At 40.1% G+C, this 25018-nt stretch overlaps 2 protein-coding genes across 16 annotated transcripts in view; one reads left to right on the top strand and one right to left on the bottom strand.

Annotated features, from left to right (window-relative positions):
* Nucleotides 1-16554: 16554 nt before the first annotated feature.
* Nucleotides 16555-17267, bottom strand: ZCCHC13 (zinc finger CCHC-type containing 13; the record flags this gene model as incomplete). Its single annotated transcript, XM_079909850.1, is given in 4 exon segments — nucleotides 16555-16607; nucleotides 16610-16655; nucleotides 16657-16962; nucleotides 16966-17267. Coding segments are annotated over 4 exon segments (501 nt in total). The 5' UTR covers nucleotides 17062-17267.
* Nucleotides 17268-22499: 5232 nt separating this feature from the next.
* Nucleotides 22500-25018, top strand: part of LOC307180014 (uncharacterized protein) — a 63493-nt gene continuing 60974 nt past the window's right edge. For 10 of the 15 annotated variants that reach the window (XR_013825639.1, XR_013825640.1, XR_013825641.1 and 7 more), the window contains exon 1: nucleotides 22500-22797. Coding sequence is in view for 2 of the 15 variants with exons in the window: in XM_079909988.1 (XP_079766114.1) it covers nucleotides 22561-22797 (237 nt within the window). In the remaining 13 variants the exon portion in view is untranslated. Of the gene's footprint in view, nucleotides 22798-22819; nucleotides 22959-23874; nucleotides 23896-25018 lie in introns of those variants that run through there. The other 5 variants (XR_013825647.1, XR_013825648.1, XR_013825649.1 and 2 more) reach the window with 5 other exon arrangements.

Here is a 25018-nt window from a genome sequence, read left to right as displayed (position 1 = left end):
TTCTGGAGGGTGAGTGGGCTCAATGTACGGGCAAGGCTTTGAGGAGAGATCCCGGACCCCAGGCAGGAACAGCCATCAGACACTCCAGAGTGATAGGGGTCTCTCTTGCCCCCAGAGAAGGCAAGGGATTGCCCAGGGAGCAGCCTGGGCTTGGGCATCCTGAGGACAGGGGCCTCTGGCCTCTGGCCTCAGCCCTCCCTCCCATAGGTCATTTACCCTCTGAGAGCCTCAGGGAGTCTTCATCCGTGCAGCGAAGACACTCCAGAGAATCGCCTGGGCTGCCCTGTGGTTGAAGGAGGCCTCTCAGCTTGGAGTAATGGAATCAGCTCTGGCCCGAGAGCCCTGGTGGCAGGTCTGGGTCTCTGCTCTTTCATTACGCTGCTCTGTGACCCTGGGTGGGCTACTTCCTCCCTGTGGGTCTCGGTTTCCTCATCTATACAATGAGGGGGCTGCACCAGTCGATCTCCAGGGGCCCGTTAGCTTCCACGTTTCTGTGATCTCCAGGAAAGGGAGACCCACAACATTCCTTGGTAAATGATTGCTGGTTTTATTTACCTTTACAGTCAGGAGGGTCTTCCTGCCTGTGTCCCACTGTCTCTGAGCCTCATTTCCTCTGGCCGAGGCCTGGGTCTGTCTAAGCTTCTTGGCTGACCCAGAAGTACCTGGGTGGGTGACAGCCATTTTCATCACCACAACTCAAGTCACAATGGTGGCAGAGTGGGCTCTAGAGCCCTCAAGTCCCTGCTCCCAATCCCCGAGGCGTTCAGGAGGCAGCAGTGTTGAGACATCATGCAGTTGAGCAACTGTGGCACCGATTGGCTCCTTGCCCTCCATGTAGCCCAACATCCTCACTTTCCAGACAAGGAAACAGGGACTTGTCCAAGGTTACACAGAGCTGGGACAGGGAGGAGCTTGGGGTAGGAAAGAGCTGGAGACCTCCTCAGGAGGGATCTTGCCTGGGCAGGGCGGGTGATGGTGAAGTGGAGAGCCAGTCCCCTAAGGAGCAGAGTTGTGGCATGAACTAAAACCAGTTTATGAAACCCACCCTCAGGGAGCTCCTGGGTTCTCCTGGGCAAATACAGGACACACGCACACACATGCACGCACACACAGGCACACAGGCACACATGCATGCACGCCACAGGGAGAAAGGTCACAAGCATGTCTGACTACCAAGTGCCTGAGCTGGGACGCTTAACTTGACCACCCACCACGAGCCACTGAGTATCCTAGCTACTTCTTTTATTCAACAACTAGTGACCGAGTGACTGGGAACCGAACAGTGAACAAGTGGGACGTGGTCCCTGCCCTCTCAGAGCTTGCAGCCTAGCTAGGCAGGCAAGCGCTCGAGAGGTGAGTCCAACCCAGGGAGCTACCCCCAGGCTAAAGGAAGCCAGGGGCTGTGGGAACCCAGCGGAGCCCGTCTCAGGGGCTCAGGAACCATCCTGTGCTGCAGGCACTTTCCTGGCTGTCCGTGCCCATTTCTGGAGGAGTCGGTTCTAGCTGGTTGGGAAGGTATCCTTGGGGAGCCATCGGTCTCCCCTCTTCAGGCCAGGCAGACGTGGTCAAGGGTGCGGATTACTCTCCGGAACTTTTTGTCACGTCACCGATAACTGGGCAACTTCTGGGGCTTGGAGAAGAGGTGAGGCTCCCCTTCATCACACCAGGGGTTCTCAAAGTAGTGGTTAGGGACCCCAAAGCTCACTGTTGAGTCTTCAGTGGCTGTTCTGAGCAGAAGTTGAATATGAACTGGGTGCCCTTTCTCTTGCTGGCTCTTGTGATGCAAAGTGTGGGTTGCAAGGCCTCCAAAAATGGCAACAGTTCAATTGTTCTGAGAAACCGTTTTCTTTTTCCCCCACTCATGCAGAGGGCCAAGATATTGCCTTCTTCAAACCTGTGTTTGTGATTTAGCTTCCATTGACCTTGACAATTAACATAAAGGGCAGGGAGCAAGGCTGCCCCTTTTCTCCATCCCTGCTACTCTTCTCCTATGTATGTGGGGGTGGGGGGGGAGGAGTGACACAGGAAAGAAGGGGGGAAAAGCATGGGACAATGTCCTGTGGATCCTTTACTTACTGAGCTCAGTGACACACAGGGATGTTTAAGTGAAACTTTCAGGGAAAAAATAAGGAAATGCCTTATTTTACCCGCCTGGTCACTCCTGCTGTTTGGCTTCTGAGACTTCTGGTTTCCAGGCTGTTTCATAAGTACTGACGCATTGAGAAGCTGTATGTGTCCTTGGAACAGAAAGTGAAGGGCCCTCTGGTCCCTGGGGCCCCCACCCACAGACTCTGTCCATATGGTCTCTCTTTGCCACTGGCCCTAGGGGGTGGGGCCTGTGCCCATGAAAAACAATGATCCCAGTGGGCCTCCAGTGCTTTGGGGGACACACTTCCCTTCTCTACCCCATGCCATACCCACCCCTGTCAGACTTTGGATGAGAGAGGAAGCATAGGTGTAGTGGCGTTCAGCCCCTTCTTTCTCAGAGCTGGGAACTGAGACCCAGGGAACACAGGGCTCTTGCCCTTGTTCCAAGCAACACAGGTAACTCCTAATGAATTTAACGATAAGCTTGGATATTTTGGAAAGAGATAACGTAATGCTAATCTTCCATTCCATTTATTCACTGAAAATATTTCAGCTGAATGATTGCTATGTGCCAGATACTGTTCCAGGTACTAGAGTACAACAGTAAACAACAATAGGCAAAATCTTCTGCCCACATGGATCTTGCATTGAAATGGACATAAACGCTAAAAACCTTAATAGGAATATATAATATGTTGCAGTATATATAGTATGGACATTTATCTTTTATAGGGCCATAAAGAGCGGCCTCCTTGAGGAAGCGACATTTGAGAAAGGACTTAATGTAGGGAACATGCCATGTGATTATCTGGCGGAAAATATTCAGGTAGGAGGGACAAGAAGTATAAGTCCCTGAGATATGTTTGAAGAACAGCAAGAAGACTAGTTTGCCTGTAATGAGAGTGAGGTAGTTCCTGTGTTGGGAGATGATGGCAAAGAATTGAAGTGAGAGAGTCAGATTATATACAGCCTTGCAGGCTGTGATAAGAACTTTGGTTTTTATTCACAGTGAGGTGGGAAGGCATTATATTATCAGGAGAGGAGCAAAATTATCAATACATCCTCTAGTCATTAACTGGGTCACTGTGGTAATTGTGCCAAAATGGACTGTTTGCAGGCAAGATCAAAGTAATGAGACAACCTAGACCCCTTGTTGATGTTCCCCTGCCATTAGAGATATACTTGGCAACTTCCATTTCAGGATAATTTAGCCCTCTTCATTAGTGTTGGCATCAAGGGCAGTACTGGAACTTGGATTAGGCTCCAAGCCCTGTGGTGTTTCTATTGCCCTACATAGCCTTTCGTTGACATTGCCAATAAGGTGAGAAAAAATGATGGAATAGGGAACATTGAAGGACTAGCTCTGGGGATTGTAGGAATAATACTTTAAAAAAAGGAAGAGGGTAAATGGCATGAAAAAGCCTGTAAAAAATAGTGGTGATTTTTATTACTGTTTGCTGAGAGATATTAGAGTTGTTTTTCAGTAACCATTTCTGGAAAACTATTATGGATAAATGATAGTGTTAAAAGATTTTGCGAATACGTCTTTAGGGATTTGGACGTTCTGGTCAGGAAATAAAAGGATTCCTTGACACCTGATTTCTTACAATTGAAAGTTAGAAATGGGGAAGAGAAAAATGTTACACATAGATTTTGACCTAATGTTGGAGGTTAGTGTGTATTCTTTGCTTATATAAAGAAAGCAGAATTTGTCAATTTTTAGTGACAAAAACTCTGACCAAACTTTAGTCAGTCTCCTCTGAGCACTCTTCTCAACTAGGCCTCGAACTTTGGACTTTTGTGTCCATCTTTGCATTGCCCAGTTTTAGCAGAAATCCTGCTAAAATGAATTAGCAAGGATCCCCCACACTCAATACATGATCATCCTTGATATCTGATTAAATTCTTCATCCCTCACCCTTGGTATCTGTTCACCCAGGCCTGCCTTCAGCAAGAATCCTGTCAAGTCAGAATCCCCCCCTCACCCCTGATGTTTCCCCTTAGTAATTTTCTGCCCACTGACTCCCACCCTGCTCCTTGGCAAAAATCCCTACTTGTCCTTGGTGTATTCAGAGTTGAACTCAATCTCTCCCTCCAGCTGCAAACCCCCCTTGCAGTAGTCCCTTGAGTAAAGTCTTCATTACTATTCCTTAACAAGTGTCAGAATAATTTTTCTTTGACAGTAATGTGAAAGACAAAATGCACTGGACATTAAGAAGATGCTTTCATTCATGCTATTGCAATAGGGAGAATGTTAATTTCTGTGGGAGAATGTTTCGGAGAAATGGAAGGGGGCCTAAATTTACAGAGGCAGATAAACAAGGGAGCCATGAGGAAAGGTGAACATCAAATTTTATCTAACTTATGAAGAAGAGTGGAAGGGAATATAGGAGGGCAGGGGTGCCCTTTGTAGTTAGCCATTTCTTAGAACACAAAAAGGTGAGGGGATTTCTCAACTATCTCTGCTCTTCCAAAGCACAAGGCTCAAATATAGTTAAACACTGTTACTAGCTTTCTCCTATCATCTTGATTTAGGAAAATAACTTTCAGGCTGCATTATTGTCTGGAGTTTTTGAGATGATACTATAGAGTACACACATGCTAGCATATTCATAAACATGTTTCTGGAAGAATACACAAGAAACTGTTATTAGTTCCTTTACCTTTGAGGAGGAAAACTGGGGAGCACGATGATGAAGGTAAACATTTCTTTTTATACTCTTCTATTTTGTGTGAATTTTCTGGCCTTATGTATACATTCATTGTATTATTAAAAATACTGTCATTGGGAGTTTCTCTGGACAGTGAATCATAGGTTTTTTGTTTCTTCTTTATATTTTTCTGCTTTTCAAACCTAATAATCCTTTTTTTTTTTTTTTTTTTTTTTTTTTTTTGCGGTACACGGGCCTCTCACTGTTGTGGCCTCTCCTGTTGCGGGGCACAGGCTCCGGACGCGCAGGCTCAGCGGCCATGGCTCACAGGCCTAGACGCTCCGCGGCATGTGGTATCTTCCCGGACAGGGGCACAAACCCGTGTCCCCTGCATCGGCAGGCGGACTCTCAACCACTGCGCCACCAGGGAAGCCCAAAACCTAATAATCTTTTAAAGAGTGATATGGAGAAATTTTTACTGCAAGCTTGGTTATTAAAAGCAGCCCCAAGGGGGAAAGAGACTGCCTGGAGAAATTATTTGGATTGTCCTAGGGACTGGTCCCTGGATGTGTTTTTTCCTATTGCCTAAGTGAAAGGGCAAAAAATTAATAAGGTGTGAACGTTCTCAATCTATTCTCTCTCCCCCAAGGAAGTAAAGAGATGCAGTCTTTCCAGTTTAGCAGCCCCAACCAGGAGACCAATTCCCTACCTGGTGAGTTCTTGGACCTTTTGTGATGCAGAAATGGAAAATGAACTGAGGAAAACAATATCTCAAAGGTGAGCAAAGAAAAGGAAGTATGTAAAGAGAGGAAGCTAAACTCATCTACATAATAAAGAAACAAAAGATATTGGGGCGAAAGAGAGGGGAAAAAGAGTATTTGAAGGCATTTTTGCAGATGAGAGGCTCCAAAGATATTAGGGTGGGAGGTGTAAGAAAATTGAAAGATAAGAGAGGATATAAAAAGTATTGCTAAAAGCAGGTGAGAAAAATGCAGCCCCTTAAAAAGCATGAAGGTAGTGGAATGGATATTTTTCTTGTTACAAAGAAAAATATTTTATTATAAAACTTTGGAAAATATGAATACGGGTAAGTAAAAATTTAACATGAAAAGCTTAAAACCAAACAAAATGCCCCCACATAGAGATAATGGCTGTTAATGCATGGGTGTATGTCTTTCCAAGAGTTTTATAATCTACTCTTTCTATATAAAGTATATTTTCAAAAAAAAAAAGTATTGCTGGTGTAAATTGGATTCTATGTCATATTCTGAAAGGGACATAAGATAAAAATGGAAAAATTTATGTATATCTATACCTATGTATCAATATGTACCTAAGACAAATTAAAGTGTCAAGTATTTAGCTCAAAAGATAAAAGAACAGAGTAAAAAAATAAAAAAAAAGGAAAACATTTTTTGATTATTTAAGCTGTTCTGAACATATGTCTTTGAATATAACTCCTTGCAGTAATTGGACCATATGGGTCCAGTATTCATATTGGTTACTTTTGGGGGCTTTTCCATGATAATGGAACTATGAAGTCATGTTCAACTCTATCCAAATCTAAACATGCCTTAGGCCTGAGCCAAGAAATGTCCATTTCTGGCATCCAGATTGTTAGAAAAATCATGCAAAGACGTTTAGATAAACTCAGCATAAGCAGTAATGGTGTTTGAAATATTCTCTCAAGTGGAGAGGGATATGAGAGAGAGCTGAATTCTTTCCTTTAGAGTTACTGGGTGAAGTGACCTTCAAGAGGCAGTGCTTCAAGTGGAAATTTGGAACTGTGCTTGCTGAACAGTTTCTAAATAAGATCCCAAAAGGAGGTGGGCCACATTGGGCTGTGTGTACACATGTGTTGTCTAACACAATATATTTTACCTTTCGTCTATATTTTGTAAAGCTTGTAAGTTTTCTTGTAAATGTAAATGGTAATGTAATGTAAATACAAAACATTTAAGTTTTCTGTAGAAAAGTTGCAATAAAAGTACAGGGAGGGCTTTTCTGGTGGCACAGTGGTTGAGAGTCCGCCTGCCGATGCAGGGGACACAGGTTCGTGCCCCGGTCCGGGAGGATCCCACATGCCGCGGAGCGGCTAGGCCCGTGAGCCATGGCCGCCGAGCCTGCACGTCCGGAGCCTGTGCTCCAAAACGGGAGAGGCCACAACAGTGAGAGGCCCGCATACCGCAAAAAAAAAACAACAAAACAGCAAAACTTATGAGATTTAGTGAAAGTAGTGCTCGGGAAATTTTACAGCTGTGACTGCCTATGTTAAAAAAGAAGAAAGGTCTCAAATTCATTACTTGATTTTAAGGAACTAGAATAAGAATAGAAAACTAAATCCAAAGACAGCAGAAGGAAGGTAATAATAAAGATTAGAGTAGAGATAAATGAAAGAGAGAATGGAGAAAATCAACAGACATTGAAGTTGGTTTTTTGAAAAAAAATCAATAAAATTGACAAAATATTAGCTAGACTGACTATGAAAAATGAAAGCATACTCAAATTACTAAAACATCAGAAATGAAAGTGCAGGCATTAGTATTGACATTACAGAAATAAAAAGAATTATAAGGGAATACTATGAACAATTGTATGCCAACAAAATAGATAACTTAGATGAGATAGACAAATTCCTAGAAACACACAAACTATAGATACTGACTCAAGAAGCATGGAATATCTGAACAGTCCTATAACAATAAAGAGACAGAATTTGTAATAAAAACCTCCCAACAGAAAAAAGGTCAGGACCAGATGGCTGCACTAGTGAATCCTACCAAACATTTAAAGCAGAATTAACTCCAGTCCTTTTCAAATCCTTCAAAATAGAAGAGGAAGGAACATTTTGGAACTCATTCTATGAGGCTAGCATTATCCCAATACCAAAGCCAGACAAAAATATCACAAGAAACAAAAACAACAGATCAACATCCCATACAAATATAGATCCAAAAATCCTCAGCAAAATAACAGCAAACTAATCCAGTAGTGTATTAAAATGATTATACCTATGACCAAGTAGGAAATATCCCAGAAATGCAAGAGTGGTTCAACACACAAAAACAAATTAATATAATTTATATTAAGATAATTAAAGGGGAATAAACCACATGATTATCTCAATTGATGCGTAAAACCATTTGACAAAGTCCAACACCATTTAACGTTAAAAACACTGAGCAAAAATTTCCTCCTAGTTGTTTTTCTTTTTCAGAGATTTTCTGTGTCTTTTTACATGTATATTTTCCCATATGAACTAAGGAATCAGGTTGTCTACTTCAAAAAACAATCAAATAAAGAAACCATGTAGTTATATTTGTTGGGATCCTGTTAAATTTATAAATTAGGGAAAATTGGCATCTTTATAAGTTATTAGTTTTCTGAAAATTGTTATCATAACATGTTATCATGTTATCATACATACAACATATTTTTAATATGTATAGTTTAAGTAATAATAACAAATCAATATTAACTCACTACTAGAGATAAAACTAGAATTATTACTTTTATTATTATTATTATTTATTTTTAAGTGTGGTAGTATACATATAAAATAATATTTACTAAACCATTTTTCCTGGCTTTATTGAGGTATAATGGACAAATAAAATTATATATATTTAAAGTATACAACTTGGTGATTTAATATATACACACATTGTGAAATGATTACCACAATCAAGTTATTAACACATCACCTCACAGTTACCTTTTTTGTGTGTAAGAATGCTTAAGATCTACTCTCAGCAAATTCAAGTATACAATGCAATAGTATTAACTATAGTTACCATGCTGTATGTTAGATCCTCAGAACTTACCCATCTTATGATCAAATATTTGTATACTTTGTCCATCTTCCCCTATTCCCCACCTCCTAGCCCCTGGTAACAGATATTCTACTCTCTATTTCTATTAGCTCAGCTTTTCTTTTCTTTTTTTTAGATTTCACATATGGGTGATACCATCCAGTATTTGTCTTTCTCTATCTTGCTTTTCTCACTTAGCATAATGCCTTCCAGGTTCATCCTTGTTGACCCAAACAGCAGGATTTCCTTCTTTTTCATGGCTGAATAATATTCCATTATATATATAGATATCATAACACTTAGGTTGTTTCCATAAATTGGCTATTGTGAATAATGCTGCAATGGACATGGGGGTGCAGATATCTCTTTGAGATCCTGTTTTTATTTCCCTTGGATATATATCCAGAAGTGGGATTTCTGGATTATATAGTAGTTCTATTTTTAATTTTTTAAGGAAACTCCACAGTGTATCTATAACGGCTGTACCAATTTACATTTCCAACAGTGTACAAGGGTTCCATTCTCTCACCAACACTCGATTTATTTTGTCTTTTTTTTTTTTTTTTGTGGTACGCGGGCCTCTCACTGTTGTGGCCGCTCCTGTTGCGGAGCACAGGCTCCGGACGCGCAGGCTCAGCGGCCATGGCTCATGGGCCCCAGCCGCTCCACGGCATGTGGGATCCTCCCAGATGGGGGCATGAACCCGTGTCCCCTGCATCGGCAGGCGGACTCTCAACCACTGTGCCACCAGGAAAGCCCCTCTTTTGTCTTTTTTATATTGGCCATTCTAACAGATGTGAGGTGATATCTCACTGTGGTTTTGATTTGCATTTCTCTGATGATTAGTGATGTTGAGCACCTTTTCATGTACTTGTTAGCCATTTGTATATCTTCTTTGGAAAAATGTCTATTCAAGTCTTTTGCCCATTTTTTAATCTATTGAATTAATTGTATAAGTATCCCTTATCAGATATAAGGGGTACTTATACTTTTGCTATTGAATTAATTGTATAAGTACCCCTTATCAGATATACAGTTTACAAATTGAATTTTGCTATTTGAATTAATTGTATAAGTACCCCTTATCAGATATACAGTTTACAAATATTTTCTCCCATTCTGTAGGTTGCCTTTTCATACTGTGGAATCATACAATATTTGTCCTTACGTGTCTGGCTTATTTACTGAGCATAATATCTTTAAGTTTCATTCATGTTATAGCATCAGAATTTCCTTCCTTTTTATGGCTGAATAATATTTCATAGCATGTATATGCCACATTTTGTTTATCCATTCATCTGCCAATGGACACTTTGGTTGCTTCTACCTCTTGGCTAATGTGAATAATCCAGCTATGAATTATATATGCTATGTACAAATATGTCTTCAGGACCTGACTTTCAATTCTTTTAGATATATACACAAAAGTGGAATTGCTGGATCATATGGTAATATTTTTAATTTTTTGAGGAGGTGCCATACGATACTTTTACCTTTATTTTGGCATTGAAAAGTTTTCGTCTTCATCCTAAAAGCCTGGGCAATCACAACCTTTAGAGCACAAAGATTTTTCATCACCAGCATATGTAGAGAACTTTCTTCATCTTAGGCATTCATTGAATTAAAAACTGGATCATTTCTACCCTTAAATAATACATTATGCTCATCTCTAGTATCAGTGACATTATTATTTCCACAACCGCATACATCATTTACACTGCTCTTCATTACTTCCTGTATAGTTGACCTATTATCTGGTATCGTTTTCCCTCTTCCAGAACATCTGGTGGCAAAATCTTTCGATTTTTGTTTGCCTGAAAATGCCTATTTTTATTTACTATTTCTGTTTTGCCTAATCATTTAACAACTTTTTATTTACCTTTTTATTATGAAAAATTTCACAGAAGAAAGTTGAAAAAATAGTACAATGTACTCTGTATTTACACCATGTGGATTCAACAAATGTTAACATCTTATCATATTTGATTTAATGTCTGCATTTATGTGTGTGCACATGTGTGCGCACATAAAATCTCTTGAGAATTCACAGAAACAGAAAGTAAAATGGTGGTCACTAGGGACTGAGGAGAGGGGAGAAGTGGAAAGTTCTTGTTTAAGGGGTATGGAGTTTCAGTTTTGTAAGATGAAATAGTTCTGAAGATCTGTTGTACAACAAAGTGAATATACTTAACATTACTGAACTATACAGTTAAAATATATTGTTAAAATGGTTAAGATGGTAAATTTTATGTTGTGTTTTTTTAAAAAAATTTATTTATTTTTGGCTGTGTTGGGTCTTTGTTCCTGTGCATGGGCTTTCTCTAGTTGTGGCGAGTGGGGGCTACACTTCGTTGCAGTGCGTGGGCTTCTCATTGCAGTGGCTTCTCTTGTGTGGTGCTCGGGCTCTAGGCGCACAGGCTTCAGTAGTTGCAACACACGGGCTCAGTAGTTGCGGCATGCCGGCTCAGTAGCTGCGGCTCGCGGGCTCTAAAGTGCAGGCTCAGTAGTTGTGGCGCACAGGCTTCGTTGCTCCGCGGCATGTGGGATCTTCCCGAACCAGGGATCGAACCTGTGTCCCCTGCATTGGCAGGCGGATTCTTAACCACTGCACCACCAGGGAAGTCCCTATGTTGTGTGTTTTTTATTGCAACTTTAAAAAACCCTGAGAAATTTTTTCTATGGGTATCTAAGATGCAACATGGTAAATACACGGCTCTATGAATATACAGTCAGGAGCAAAGGTGGGGAAAATGTGTGATACTGGGCCAGTCATCTTAGCAATCACAAGGCTACGTCTTCTAACATAGTTCCAGGTGTTCTAACTTGTACTCTGCTATGAACATAGTGACTTGATGCCTTGAGTCATCTGCATTTAAAATGGAACAGTAGTTTAATAAGCTATAATGGAAGGGGATGCTTTAGTTCTGGTTCATTCTCATCCCTGGGGTGCAGCTTTTGGGGTCTGTGCTCTCCTGGCCATGTTTGCCTTCAAAACTTTTCTTCTACCTTCCCTGGCTCCCAGCCTCTTGGAGAAAAGCCTCCATGGTTGGGAGGAAGAAAGAGGCCAGGGCATTTCTCTCTGCTTTTGGCAGCTGCTCTGGCAGTGGCTCCATTTTCTCTGTGGCTCCAACTGGACAGGCCTGCTACAGTTCTAGCTTCCACTAGGTGACCCCTGAGCTCCAGTGACATTGCCTCTTACTTCTGTATCTCCAACCCAGAAAAGATTGTGGCATCTTGCTCTTATTAATCTATGGTATCCCATTTGGATTTCAGATCCTCCGTCACCAGTGTGCCAGTTGCCTGCAGTATGTTCCTCCTGTTGTAAATACGTGGTTTCTGCCTTCCTGGCAAAACAAATGGGCTATAGTTTACAAGAGTTCTCATCCTCAGTGTGCCCTGAACTCCACTTGTCCCATTTGTCCCCCAACCTCAAAAGGCACAGTCCAGCATCTTAGGAACCTCTTTGCTTTGGCAAATGTAAGCAGAACAGAGGTAAACCTAATTGATAGGTCCACCTCCACTTTTCAGGATTCCTGTCTTTTCCCAGAATTTCATTCCAGCAGTTCCTCACTATCTTGTTAGCTCTGTGATACTTTTACAGTGATGGTGCTTTATATTTTGACCAGCTTTTAAAGTTGTCTATAGTAAGCAGCTTGGTTTGAATTACCTATTCAGCTTTTACTCAATGCAGAAGTATAACTGAGAGTTGGAGAAACAGAAAAACTGATCCTGACAGTTTGAATTTCTGTTTTTAGTCATGCCTGAAGCCTCACCTACCCCTACTTCATTATATGCAACCCTGAATCCCCCTTCTGCTTAAGCCAGGTTTTAGTATTATAGAATTGTATGCCACTTATAACTAAGAAATTTCTAACTTGTACTCTAGTAATTTTATTTAGGATTTTTGTACTAGTATTCATAAATAAGATTAGTCTGCAGAGTTTTTAAAATTTTTCTACTGGCATTTGCTAAAATTTTCTATGCTAGCTTTATAGATATACTAGCTTTATAGAAAATTAGTGTGCTGTCTCTCTTATGCTCTGGAATAGTCAATAATTTGCTGGTAGTTATTTTTTCTTATGAAATAACCCTAAAACCATCTGAGCTATATCATTTTAATAGTGGCAATAATCAACTTAGTAGTAATATTCACATTATGTGCATAATTTGCCATTTTTAGTAATGTATATTCATTGATATTAAAGTGCATTAAGAGTAAAATTATAATCACTGTTTTCTTATAATTTTAAAAGCAGTCTGCTACATATAATAGCAGCTTTTGTGTGTTGAAATTTTACCATGTACCAGACATTGTGCCAAGCATCTGACATATAAAATCTCAAGTAACTCTTAAAATGACCCTTTGAGGTGTTATTTATTTTACAGATAAGAATTAGTCTCACAGGGATTGAGACTTGCCTAAGGTCACAGAGTAGAGCAAGGACTTAATTCAGGTCTGTATAATTCCAAAGTCTACGCAGGTTTTTCTATTTTAAATATATTTATTTTGTTCAAAGATGCTGATTTTTTTTGTTTATCAATTGTTTTGTCTAATTCACTTGTTTTTTTTGTTTTTTGAACTTTTTGGTTTTAATCTTTTTCTTCATTTCTCTAATTTCTGCAGCTTTGTCTAAGTTTTTAAAAAAATCTTCCTGAATTATAATGTAATAAAATATTTGGCTTCTGAATACTATTTTTTTTTTTTTTTTTTTTTTTTGCGGTACACAGGCCTCTCACTGTTGTGGCCTCTCCCGTTGCAGAGCACAGGCTCCGGACACGCAGGCTCAGCGGCCATAGCTCACGGGCCCAGCCGCTCCGCAGCATGTGGGATCTTCCCGGACCGGGGCACAAACCCATGTCGCCTGCATCGGCAGGCGGACTCTCAACCACTGCGCCACCAGGGAAGCCCCTGAATACTATTTTTGACTGGAGTCCATAAATTTTGTTTCCATCTTCTAAATTGCTGGCAATTGTAATTGTAATTACCTTTTGGAACCTACAGTTATTTAGTAAGTGATTTATAAATTTTAAAATAGCTAGAGAGTTTAAATTTATTTTTGGTGTTTACTCTTGTTTTAGAAAGTACAATGTGCTCAGAGCTTTTATAATAGGAAGAACTACCTATGTTACACTGTATGTATTATTTGGTAGCCTGATCATTTCTGTGTCGATAAACACTCTGCTATAATATGATTTTTAGTGGCAGCAAAGTATTTTATCTTATACATGTGTCATATTTTAAATTCCCTACCCTTTGAAGATAAATGTTTCTTATGTATCACTGCAATAAATAATGTTGAGGTGAACACTATTTTTACTATATATTTGAGTATATATCCATGATCAGTCTCTTAAATTTCTAGAAGTTTAATTTCTATTTCAAAGGATAAGGACTTTTTAAAGGTTTTTGATCTATAATGCCAAATTGCCTTCCAGAAATGTTATACAAATTTTCTGCTTCCAATAGTAGTGTATGGGGTTCTCATCTCTCCATATCCTGGCCAACAGGTATAACCATTGAGCCTTTTATTAATACATAATGTCCTTCTTTGACTCTCATAAACTTTTTTGATTTAAAGTCTATTTTGGCTCATATTAGTATAGCCACCTCTGCTCTATTTTGGTTACAATTTTCATGGAATTTTTTCCCCATCCTTTCACTTGCAATGTATTTGTGTTTTGGGACCTAAAGTGAGTCTCTTACAGACAGTATACAGTTGGATCATGTGTTTTTATCCATTCTTTCAATATCTGTCTTTTCATTGGAGAGTCTAATCCATTTACAATTGAAGTCATTACTGATAAGGAAGGACTTCTGTCATTTGCAATTTGTTTTCTGTATGCCTTATAGCTTTTTCCCTCATTTCCCTGCATTACTGTCTTCTTTTGTGTTTAGTTGATTTTTTTGTAGTAAAATGTTTAAATTCCTTCCTCATTTTCTTTTAAATTAAAGAGGGTACTTGTGACTTGTCTGTAGGGAGAAAGTACTACTCACCTCCAGATGAAAGTTTCCGCACAGAAATTGGTGCCTATTGCTTCCTGATCTTTCGTTTTATTCCAGAAAGTAGAAAAAGAATTTCCATTGGAAATGTTCCAATTTTTAAATGTTGGCATCTAATTAATGAATGTTGTTAAACAATGTTCAGGTCAAACTAAACATATTGTGGACCTGATTCAGTAAGAGAGCTACCATTTTGTAACTTCTGGCACAGGGTACAGGTGAGTCAAAATAAGACTTCCTTTCCTCTAGACTAGAAAAAATGCCTAAAGGGAATGTAAAGAGGACTTCAATGCTGTGTGTGTCCTTAATAAAGGGACATAGCCTCTTTCTCCCCTCCAACTCTGGGCCAAACTCCTGAGGTCATGGGAAATGAAATGCCAGATGGTTTGGGCGGATTCAAAAGCAGATTCCTGTGGTCCTCCTTTCCTAAATAGAGTTCAGCACTATGATGAGACTCAAGAATTTGTTTGGTTCAGTGTGATATAGGAGTTTCTAGCTGTGTCTTGGCAGACTGGACTGAGATTGCCCCGTTTAGGGGCTGGGAGTGACTGAGTTTATCTTGTTGAGATAGCACAGAGTGACAGAATCAATTTCTAGGAGCCCAAGAGGGTCACAGAAGTTGAAACTCAGCTGAATTGAAAGGGTCTTTCAGATGGGGATGAAGGGTCACACATCAACTCTTATGGAGGTTCATAAAAGAGTGCATCTTCAATTATAAAACCAGTTACATTTCTTTTACTGTGTTTGAGTTTATGGATCAAAAACTATACCCTCTACACTATCTTTTCTGCTATAAATTCTATCACATCCTAGGTTTGATATGTAGTATTGTCATTACTGTTATTTTGTAAATCACTTTTCATTACAACTTCAATTTTTTCTTGACACAACGGTTACCTCTCCCCATCCCAGGTTTTATTTAGAATTTAGAATTTAAATTGCCTTTTCTATTTTACAGAACTTCAGTTGTTTTTCAGATCTGATTTTTTAAAATGGGTCGCAGCATATGAAATTGAATGTATTCATATCTGGGAAAACACATTTTTCGGAAATTCCTAAACATAAATATAATTTTCATACCTGTGAAAATGTGTGTTTTGAAATTACAAAAGCCCCTATCTATGTTTAATCTTAATGTTTTTACCTGTTTTCTTAGATTTTTAAAAATATGTAAGTCCAAACTTTATCGCCAATATCTTTATGTCCACAATTTGCTGCTAAGGTTTTTTTGTTTGGTTGTTTTCTCATTGCTCTCTCTCAAAGCTACTTATACACGTTATACATATTTTTCTGTTTTATTTTCATAAACTATACACTCTCTGTAAGACCAGATAGAGATGTCTTTCAATGTTATTTAAGAGGTAATGAGGTCAAATAAATCAAAGCAATCGATATATAATAAAGTTACTTTGGCAAAGTCACAGACATTTCTAGAATCAGCTTTATTTGTGCAATGAATCTCTGAGATGTCGCCTTCTCAGGGTGCCTTGTGTATCTAAGACAGAAACATAGGTCCCCCCCCACACACACATTCTCTATCCTTTTACCTGGTGTTCTTTTTTTTCTCGATAGCAATTTATCTTTATCTGACACACTATTTTACTTGTTAATAGATTCCAGGCTTGTGTTTGCAAACTTGGTCTGATTTGTTCACAGATATTTCTCCAGCTTTTCTGGCAGTGGCTGGCACACAGTAGCTCTTAATTAAATGTTAAATCAAAATGCCTCCAAAGAATCTAGAAACTGCCTAATGCTCAGGATGTTCAATGACTGGAGTTATCAGTGGTGCAGAAACACATTAATTATAAGACATCTACAAGTGAATAACTTTTTCTGAGATTTTTTTCCCCAGCCCTTTCCTCTTTTACCTTTGTAATTAAAGCTCACTGGCCTGAGAGTAGCCTCAGTCTATCAACCTTTGGTCAGAGAAGAGGTTTCAGAGAAAACAACACAATTATCACGCAGCAAAAGGAGTAGGGGTGGGGAGGAACAAAGTGAAAAGTTAAGCGGTAGCCTCAATGGGGCATTCCCGGATTAGATGTCCAGGTTCGCCCAGCGGTAGCAGTTGACCTCGCTTCTTTTGCTGCAGTTGATGACAGTTGATGGCCATGTGGCTGGTCTCGCCACAACGGTAGCACTTGACTCGGGCACAGTGTTTCTGAATGTGGCCATATTCGCCACAAGAGTAGCACTTCTGCCCCTCCTGATGGTCACAATCACGGGCCAGATGCCCTGGTGTGCCACAGGTGTAACAGCACTGCTGTCTTTCTCGCTTAGGCTTAACACAGTCTTTGGTGATGTGGCCACTTGTCCCACAGTTGGAGCAGATGTCATCGAGAAGGTTACAGTTCTTAGCATGATGACCAGGCTCACTGCAGCGGTAACAGATGACAGGTAGGGTGGCAGAACTTCACTGAGCACCTCGGCCACCACCTCTAGCTCCGTGCCCTCGAGCTCCTCCTCCTTTAGGGCCAGAGTGTCCACACTTGAAGCATTCCTTACTGTTCATGGCTGCAGTGAGATCTTCAGGTGAGCAGTCCCACTGCTGCCCCGGAAGCCCCAACAAAACTCCCCTTACGGAGGTTTAAACAGAAGTGGCTGTTTTTCTTGAGGGGCCTCAGCGACGTCACACAGGGTTTGCGCACGGCCCCATTCTTGTGTCACAGGCGTTCTAGTAGTCAGCTCCTTCCCGCCTGACTTTCCTGCTGTCCTTGAAGCCCAAAGCCCGTCTCAGGGGCGTTTTCCGTTTTTTGTTTGTTTATTTTTGTTTTTGTGTGTTAAATAAACACTTCTTGGGTCGTTAAGTTTGAGTTTGAATCTGTTCTTGTTCAGAAAATGTGCCTTGTAGGATTTCTTATAATTAAGGCTTAGGCCTTCTTTGTGGTCCAGTAGATGACCAGTTTTTATATATGTGCTTTGGACATAGGAGAGATATGTGTGAGATGTATCTAATCCAGTAAATGAAAGAAATTATAACAAATTAGAGTAACCCATTTGGGGGGGATTAAAAAATAAAATACAAACGTCCATAAAGATATGAGATACATAAGATAGAAAAAAAATGTGTAAAATGCTACAGGGAGATTTACTCACAATTTAGCCTGTTTTATTTCAGGAGTCTAAGTTTTCAACATAATCACCACCATTTAAGTTGTAAAACAACATAATTGAAGCACTCAGTATAAAGAATATGATGTTCTTTGGAAAATAAATTACAAAATCTTAATTTAAATATTGGACAGGGCTTCCCTGGTGGCGCAGTGGTTGAGAGTCTGCCTGCCAATGCAGGGGACACGGGTTTGTGCCCCAGTCCAGGAAGATCCCACATGCAAAAAAAAAAAAAGAATAAATATTGGACAGATTTCCTCTCTGTTTTCTCAATTATTTATTATATAAATCTCATAAGGATTTATGGACATGTCCACTTACATAGATATAGAAATATGTATGGAAAACTAGACACCAAAATATCCAACTGTAGCTATTTTGGGGCTATAAGATTGAACAGGACTTTTTTCTCCTTATTTTCCTTCCCTGTATTTTACACTTTTTGAAATGACTTTAGGTTGTGTAATTTTAAAAATCCACAATAAATATTTTTCTTTAAGTTACTAGCTAGCTATGTTTTGCATATGAATTTTTTTCAGGAAGCCAGTACAAATGTATTTGGTAAAACATAGACGTGAGAATAATGAATGTAGCAATTGCCCTTTATTTTCAATATGACTTGATTGGAATGTGCAACTGGTTTCATAAATGCAACCACAAAGAAAACTGTTTTCAAAAATTAATAAAAGTTATAGCCAAAGAGGATGAGCAGTTGCCACATATAGAGTAGTGGAGTGAGTTTTATTCCTAAACAATTAAATGATGCAGCATAAATGGTTTCAAATGGCAAAAATTCTCTCTGTGTTTTAAAATTTGATATATGTTTATTAAATTAGCCATATTAACTATCATATTTAAACCCCTGTTTAGATTTATAGTTATATTAAAGTAATTCATGCCCATAGTTTAAAGCATTGATTTTCAAAAAGGTTTAATTGAGACAAGAAGGAAGAAATGCATTTTACATCACAATAGAGGATATGTGTAAAAAATGCTGGTAGTAACCCATTAAATTAATCTTTCAATTCACTAAATGATTTTTACTCATAGTTTGATTGATAACTATAAACAATGCTTATGCTTATGTTATGACTTCTTGATGTTTCAATTTTAGACATTATCTATGCTTTTCCATTTCAGAGAATGAACATTTAGCCCTCTTTTACCTACACCATCTTTTGGTACACTTCATGTGCTTGCATTCCACTCACCCTCCCACCCTTGCACCTTTCTCCTAATATTGATTGGGTCAATAGCCAACATTTACATAATTATAACTATGCAAATGCTACTCATGGCTGAGCCATATTGAATTTTGTCAAATGCTTTTTTTGCATTTCTTGAGTTTGCCTTGACTTCTTGCATTTGCTAGAACCACCAGTAGATTTTTGAATATAAGTTGTGAAAGTGCATATCCTTGTCTTGTTCCTGATCTTAAGGGGAAAGCTTTCAGTCTCATCATTAAGTATGATGTCAGCTGTGGGCTTTTGGTAGATACCCTTTATCAGGTTGAGGAAGTTCCTTCCTATTCCTAATTTATTAAGCACTTTTTTAAAACATGTAAGTGCATTGGATTTTCTTCTATGGCTATTCTTCTGTGGCTATTCAGATGATCATGTGGTTTTGCCCTTTATTACTATTGGATTTGGTTTGCTAGTACTTTGTTGAGGATTTTTGCAACTACACTGATAAGGAATATTAATCTGTAGAAGTTTTAAAATTTTTATTCTCGTGATATCTCTGTCTGGTTGTCATTTCAAAGTAATACTGACCTCAAAGGATGATTTTGGAGGGCTTCCCATCTCTCCTATTTTTTGGAATAATTTGTAAAGAATTTATACTATTTCTCCTTGAAATGTTTGCACGATTTCACTAGTGAAGCTATTTTAGCCTGGGCTTTTCTTGTGGGAAGTTTTAAAATTACGAATTTAGTCTCTTAACTTGTTATAGGTATATTCAGATTTTCTGTTTCTTCTTGAGGCACTTTGGGCAATTTGTATCTTTCTGAGAATTTGTTGATTTCATCTAGGTTATTTAATTTATTGGCATACAGTTGTTCATAATATTCCCTTATACTTCTTTTATTTCTGTGAAGTCAATACTGATGAACACTCTTGCATTCCTGATTTTAGAAATTTGATTCTTACCTCTCTTTTTCTTCATCAGTCCAGCTGAAGGGTTTTTTTCAATTTTGCTGATCTTTTCAAAGAACCAACTTTTGGTTTTGTTGACTTTCTCTATTGTTTTTCTATTCCCTATTTCATTTATTTTCACTCTTATTTCCTCAGTTTTATATCCTTGTAATGCTAGCTATTACAGAATTAAGGCCAGTCTTATGTCAGATTTAGTCAATGTACAATTTGGCAAGGCAAAGCTGTATTCAAGGGACTGATAGAGTATTCTTGATTATTTTTCATTCCTGTACCCCAACCTCAATTCATGGTGTTCACAGGTTTGAGGAGATCCTCTGTATTTGGATTCTTCACAGGAACAGAACCAACATGATATCTCTATATCTATCTATCTATTGAGAGAGATTATCTATCTATGGATATATGTATATATATCTTTTATATAATATATAAATAAATATTCATTTACTTATTTTAAGGAATTGGTTCACTTCATTATGGAGGCTGGGAAGTCCAAAGTCTGCAGGGTGGGCTAGCAGGCTGAAGACCTAGCGAAGAGCCAGTGTTGTAGTTCAAGTCCAAAGACTGTCCACTGGCAGATTCTCTCTTGCTCAGGGAAGGTTAGTCTTTTGTTCTATTCAGGCCTTCAACTGATGGATGAGGCCCACCCACATTATGGCAAACAATCTGCTTTACTCAAAGTCCACTGATTTAAATGTTAATCTCATCTAAAAATACCCTCACAGAAATATCCAGAATAATATTTGGCCATGTGTCTGGGCACCATGACCCAGCCAAGTTGGCACATAAAATTAACTATCATATTTTCTAAAGAGGGTCATTCTTCTAAAAAATGTATTGGGTGGGGAATAAAAGGGAATCAGAGCCTCAGAGTGTTAGTGTGGAGGTAGTAGAGGTCTCCAGATTTTTTCTTTACCACTCCTGAGGAAATGAAAAGTTCAGAAAAATGCGTAGGTCCAGGACCCAAAGTATTTTATAGCATTCAAGATTTACAAGCTGTGCCTCTTTCTTGAATTTCTCTTCAGATTGGACATAGTAGATTAGGGAAGTTTTGTTAAAGGGAAGAGAAGTGGAAAGGGCAAGTAACTGCATCTGCAATTATTATTATGTGCTGACCTCAATTTTAGAATACTTTAAAAAATGGAATGTTGTCCATTTGTTAAAATGATAAAGATGATATTTAGGACCATGTCAAAATATTTAAAACAACACTATATTAAAATGTCGATGTTAAAACATTACATATTTAAGCAAAAATTGAAAGGACACAAAGATATGATAATGGACATAAGGTTTCATTTGGGGGTGATGAAAAATTCTAAAATTGTGGTGATGGCCATACAGCTGTGAATATACTAAAATCCATTGCACTGTACACGTTAAGCTGGTGAATTGTATGACATGTGAATTATATCTCAATAGAACTGTTATAACAAAAAAAAGTACACAAAGAAATAAAAGCATTTGTTATAGTGCTGTAGAATAGTGGGCAAAATTCTCTTTTATTATTATTATTTGGCCACGCTGTGGCAGCTTGTGGGATCTTAGTTCCCCAACCAGGGACAAAAACCATGCCCCCCGCAGTGGAAGTGCAGAGTCCTAACCACTGGACTGTCAGGGAATTCCCAAAATTCCCTTTTAACTTTTGTGCAATAATAAATGATTCTTTTAATTTAGGAGTGAGGTTTTTTATACTACTATAACTTCAAGCATTTCTATTTTTCTCTTTTTTTTCTTTCTGCATATTGCACATTGTTGTATATAACCTTTTTGTGCATATTAGGCAAAAAATAATCTTTCATTATGTCTCCAAATAATGTTAATATGACATTCCTAACAATTAGAGAGGATGATGATGTACACATTTTATGGGTCTCAGAATTTATAGAATTGTGGGTTCTTAGTTTTTGGTATTTCCAAACTGGCTTTCTTAGAAAGCAAGAACCAGCCACCAAAGTAAAACATCATAATGAGAAACAAAATGTTATTTTGTATTCTCTCCTCCTCACATCCGAAAAGGAATCTATTTCAGAGCCTGTTGAATAAATGATGCCACTTCTCTTAAGATTAATTTGTGAATTTCTCACAGGAGACAGGAACAAGCCTTGCATCTAGCACCAAAGTACACTGAACAGTATTTTTAATGTTCAGACAATACCAGGGTTGTGAAGAGAAAGAAAAAGGTGTTGCATACTCCTTCTTCCCCCCAAACTGATGGAACACCCTTTCCCTTTTTGCTCTGTGCATAGGGTCTTTTGGTCCCCTGCCTCTGGGTTTCCTCTGTGGGTTCATCACTAACCAGGCGTTGTTTGCCCAACATTAGCTGGTTGGGCTCAGCTTGAGAGCTTCTTTGGAGAAGATTGTGCGGATACAATATCTTTTAAACAGCATTTTTTGCCGTATCTTTTACAACTTGCAACATCAGACACACAAGGGGAGGAGTAAGAGGCCCAATAGGGCTGCAGACCAGGCAAGGCCAAGAATACACGGGTAAGGCCACTAAGGATAACAGAGCGAATAAAGGCAGCCAACTGGCAATGAAATGGTGGGCTAAGAACAGAAGAGGGACTGACGGAGGAAGATGGGCTGAGGGAAGGATGGTGGTGAAAACGGGTGTAACCAAGAGGAAGAAAGGTTGAAGAAGCAGGATGGGCCAGGGACCTGGGCGAGGGGGAACACCGGAGGGTCAGCCTCAGGGAAAACTGGGGCTGGGTGGAGGGGTGGGGAGAAGAGGGCGGGCTCAGCGCATGCGCCTGAAGCACACTGCGGCGATCCTGGAGAGGCGGCGCTGTCTGGGCATCGGCGCTGTCTGGGCATCTGCGCTGCGGCTGGAGGTACGGCTGGTCCTCTGCCTGCTGTCCACTGCCACCTTGGTCTGCTCTTGCCACCCTGGCGCCGCGAACTCTGTGCCGCCTCTCCCTTCACCCTGTCTTGGGACGGCCGGCGCTAAGAATTCATGCTATGACCTTCGATGCAGCCAGGAGGTAAAGGAACGACATAGGGGAAGAACATGGAGGGCGGCGGAGGGAACTCGGCCCAGGGGGATCCTTAATTTGTGTGTTCTCCCGGTTCACGAGAGGAAAAAATGGGGGACAGTACGCGCCTCAGACCTACAAAAGGATGTTGAGCATTTACTTCCCATTGTGTAAGTAATACAGACTTCTTTCCATTAATCAGGGTTGAGGCACCTGGGTGTCGGCATTTTCCATAACGTTCCTTGCTTTAAAATTTTTTGGAGTTCCTCATATGCAGTAGAAGGTGTATTTAAAGGGCGAGGTTGTAGGACTAGGAGATTATGATAGCTTTCTTTGCCTTTGTTCAGTGTGGTGGCTCTTATTACGGAATCCGAGGGTACTCTAAGCCCCTCCCTGAGGGTCGGGACGGATTCTATCTGGATCTGGCATCTGCTCTGCAAGCAATGACGTCTTTTCCGTATTCCACTTCCTAGTTTATCACACCTACCCCCATTAGGGAAGGCTGGTAATGGCTCTCCTTGATTGAGCACTGGGGCACAACTATAGCAAGAAACACATCCATATATCATCAGGCACTTTTATATAAAAAACTGAGGTGGGAGGACAGACGCGGTGCGCACGTGTATTTGAGAGTGTGGGGATGCGCGGCGCGGTAGCGTGCAGGTATGCAGTCATCCTTTGGTAACCGCGGAGGATTGGTTGCAGGACCCCCGCGGATACCAAAATCCGCGGATGCTCGAGTCGCCTATGTAGAACGGCATAGTATAGTCAGTCCTCCGTATCCGCGGAGGGTCCACTGTATTTGAGGTCTGATGTCTGTGGGGGTGGGGTGGGGGGGCGACCATTGGGGAGAGCGGGAGGTACGCACGCGCAAGGCTTGGGGCAGGGGGATGGGTCGAATGCGTATTAAGGAAAGCAAAGTTGCCGGTAGTTGATAGGCGCGGAAGGGAAGAGTGAAGGTGCACATGCGCATTCGAGACGACTTTGTGACGGCTTTAACGGGAGGAGGGGAGAGGCGCGCATGCGTATTTCAAACGGAATGACGGGGAGGGGAGGGGAGGTGCGTAGCGTACGTGTAATTAAGATTGCAAAATGGCGAGGGGGGAGGTAAGTTGTCTTTTTGCTTGGCCATCTTGGGCTAGGAGGGCCTGCAGAAGAGCAGATCGACCTTTCTAGTTGGGTGAGGGGGTTTAGCCTGAGTTGGAGTTGTCTTAGGCTGTGGCCAGATCCACCAGATAATAACCCAGAATCTTAGCCCCTCTCTGGCCTATAGATAATGTGGGTTTAAAAATGCGGAGGCGATGATGACTTTACAAAAGGTTACGGCAGCAGGCTGTGTGTAGGAAATGCGTAAAACGGGAGCACTTGGAGACAAGGCCACATTCGGGCAGTACGCCTCTGGAGGGCTCTCTGTCGGACTTGCAGATCGTGGGCCGGTGTCCTTGGCTCTGGACACGTTCTCTCATTCCATCAGAATAGCAGAACCCAGCGGTTGCAATATTGTGAGAACCTACTGATGGTCAGAAGCCCTTGGTTTTCTCCCCTTGAGGTTGTAGGGGTGAGGATTTGGCTGTTTCCAAGTGCTTGTTCCACTTTGCTTTAAACCTAGGATTTAGGCAAATGATAATGGTGGTATGAAGGTGACCTCGGTTCACACCCTTTCTTCTAAATTATTTTTTTCTGTAGAACTTTGAGCACGGTTTCGTCTAGGGGGACTATTTTTTTTTTAGGCAGCAGCACTGTCATGGCTCTTAGAGGACTGTCAGTAAGGATCTACTGTTAATTGCTAAAACTAGTAATTTAGCAGTTAGATATATAGAAGAAAGGGCACAGGATTCAAAATTGAGATAGGTCTTTTCAGTAATCCTAGCTGTGATCTCATACGGTCATTTTCCTTCTTTGGGCCTGTTTCCCTATCTATAATAATAATTATGCTTAAACGTCTTTGGAGCTTAAACTGTGTGCCAAGTACTGGGTCTACATGCTTTTACACATGCCTTAACTAATTTAGTACTCTGGACAGTCTTATGAAATAGCAGTACCGTTATTCATCTTTTACAAGTGAGAAATTTGGGGGACACAGGTAAAGTAAATCCAAGGCTTTATATCCGTTTGAATGACTGAGACTGGATTTTTATCCAGGTACTGTGGCTTCGGAATCCTGTGCTCTTAAACATTATATTTATCCACCAAAATCATGGGGCAAATTTAAAGGACCCTTCTTTTATGG

This window comes from Stenella coeruleoalba, assembly GCF_951394435.1.
Source record: "Stenella coeruleoalba genome assembly, chromosome: X".
Lineage (NCBI taxonomy): Eukaryota > Metazoa > Chordata > Mammalia > Artiodactyla > Delphinidae > Stenella > Stenella coeruleoalba.
This window is presented reverse-complemented; position numbering and strand designations above follow the sequence as displayed.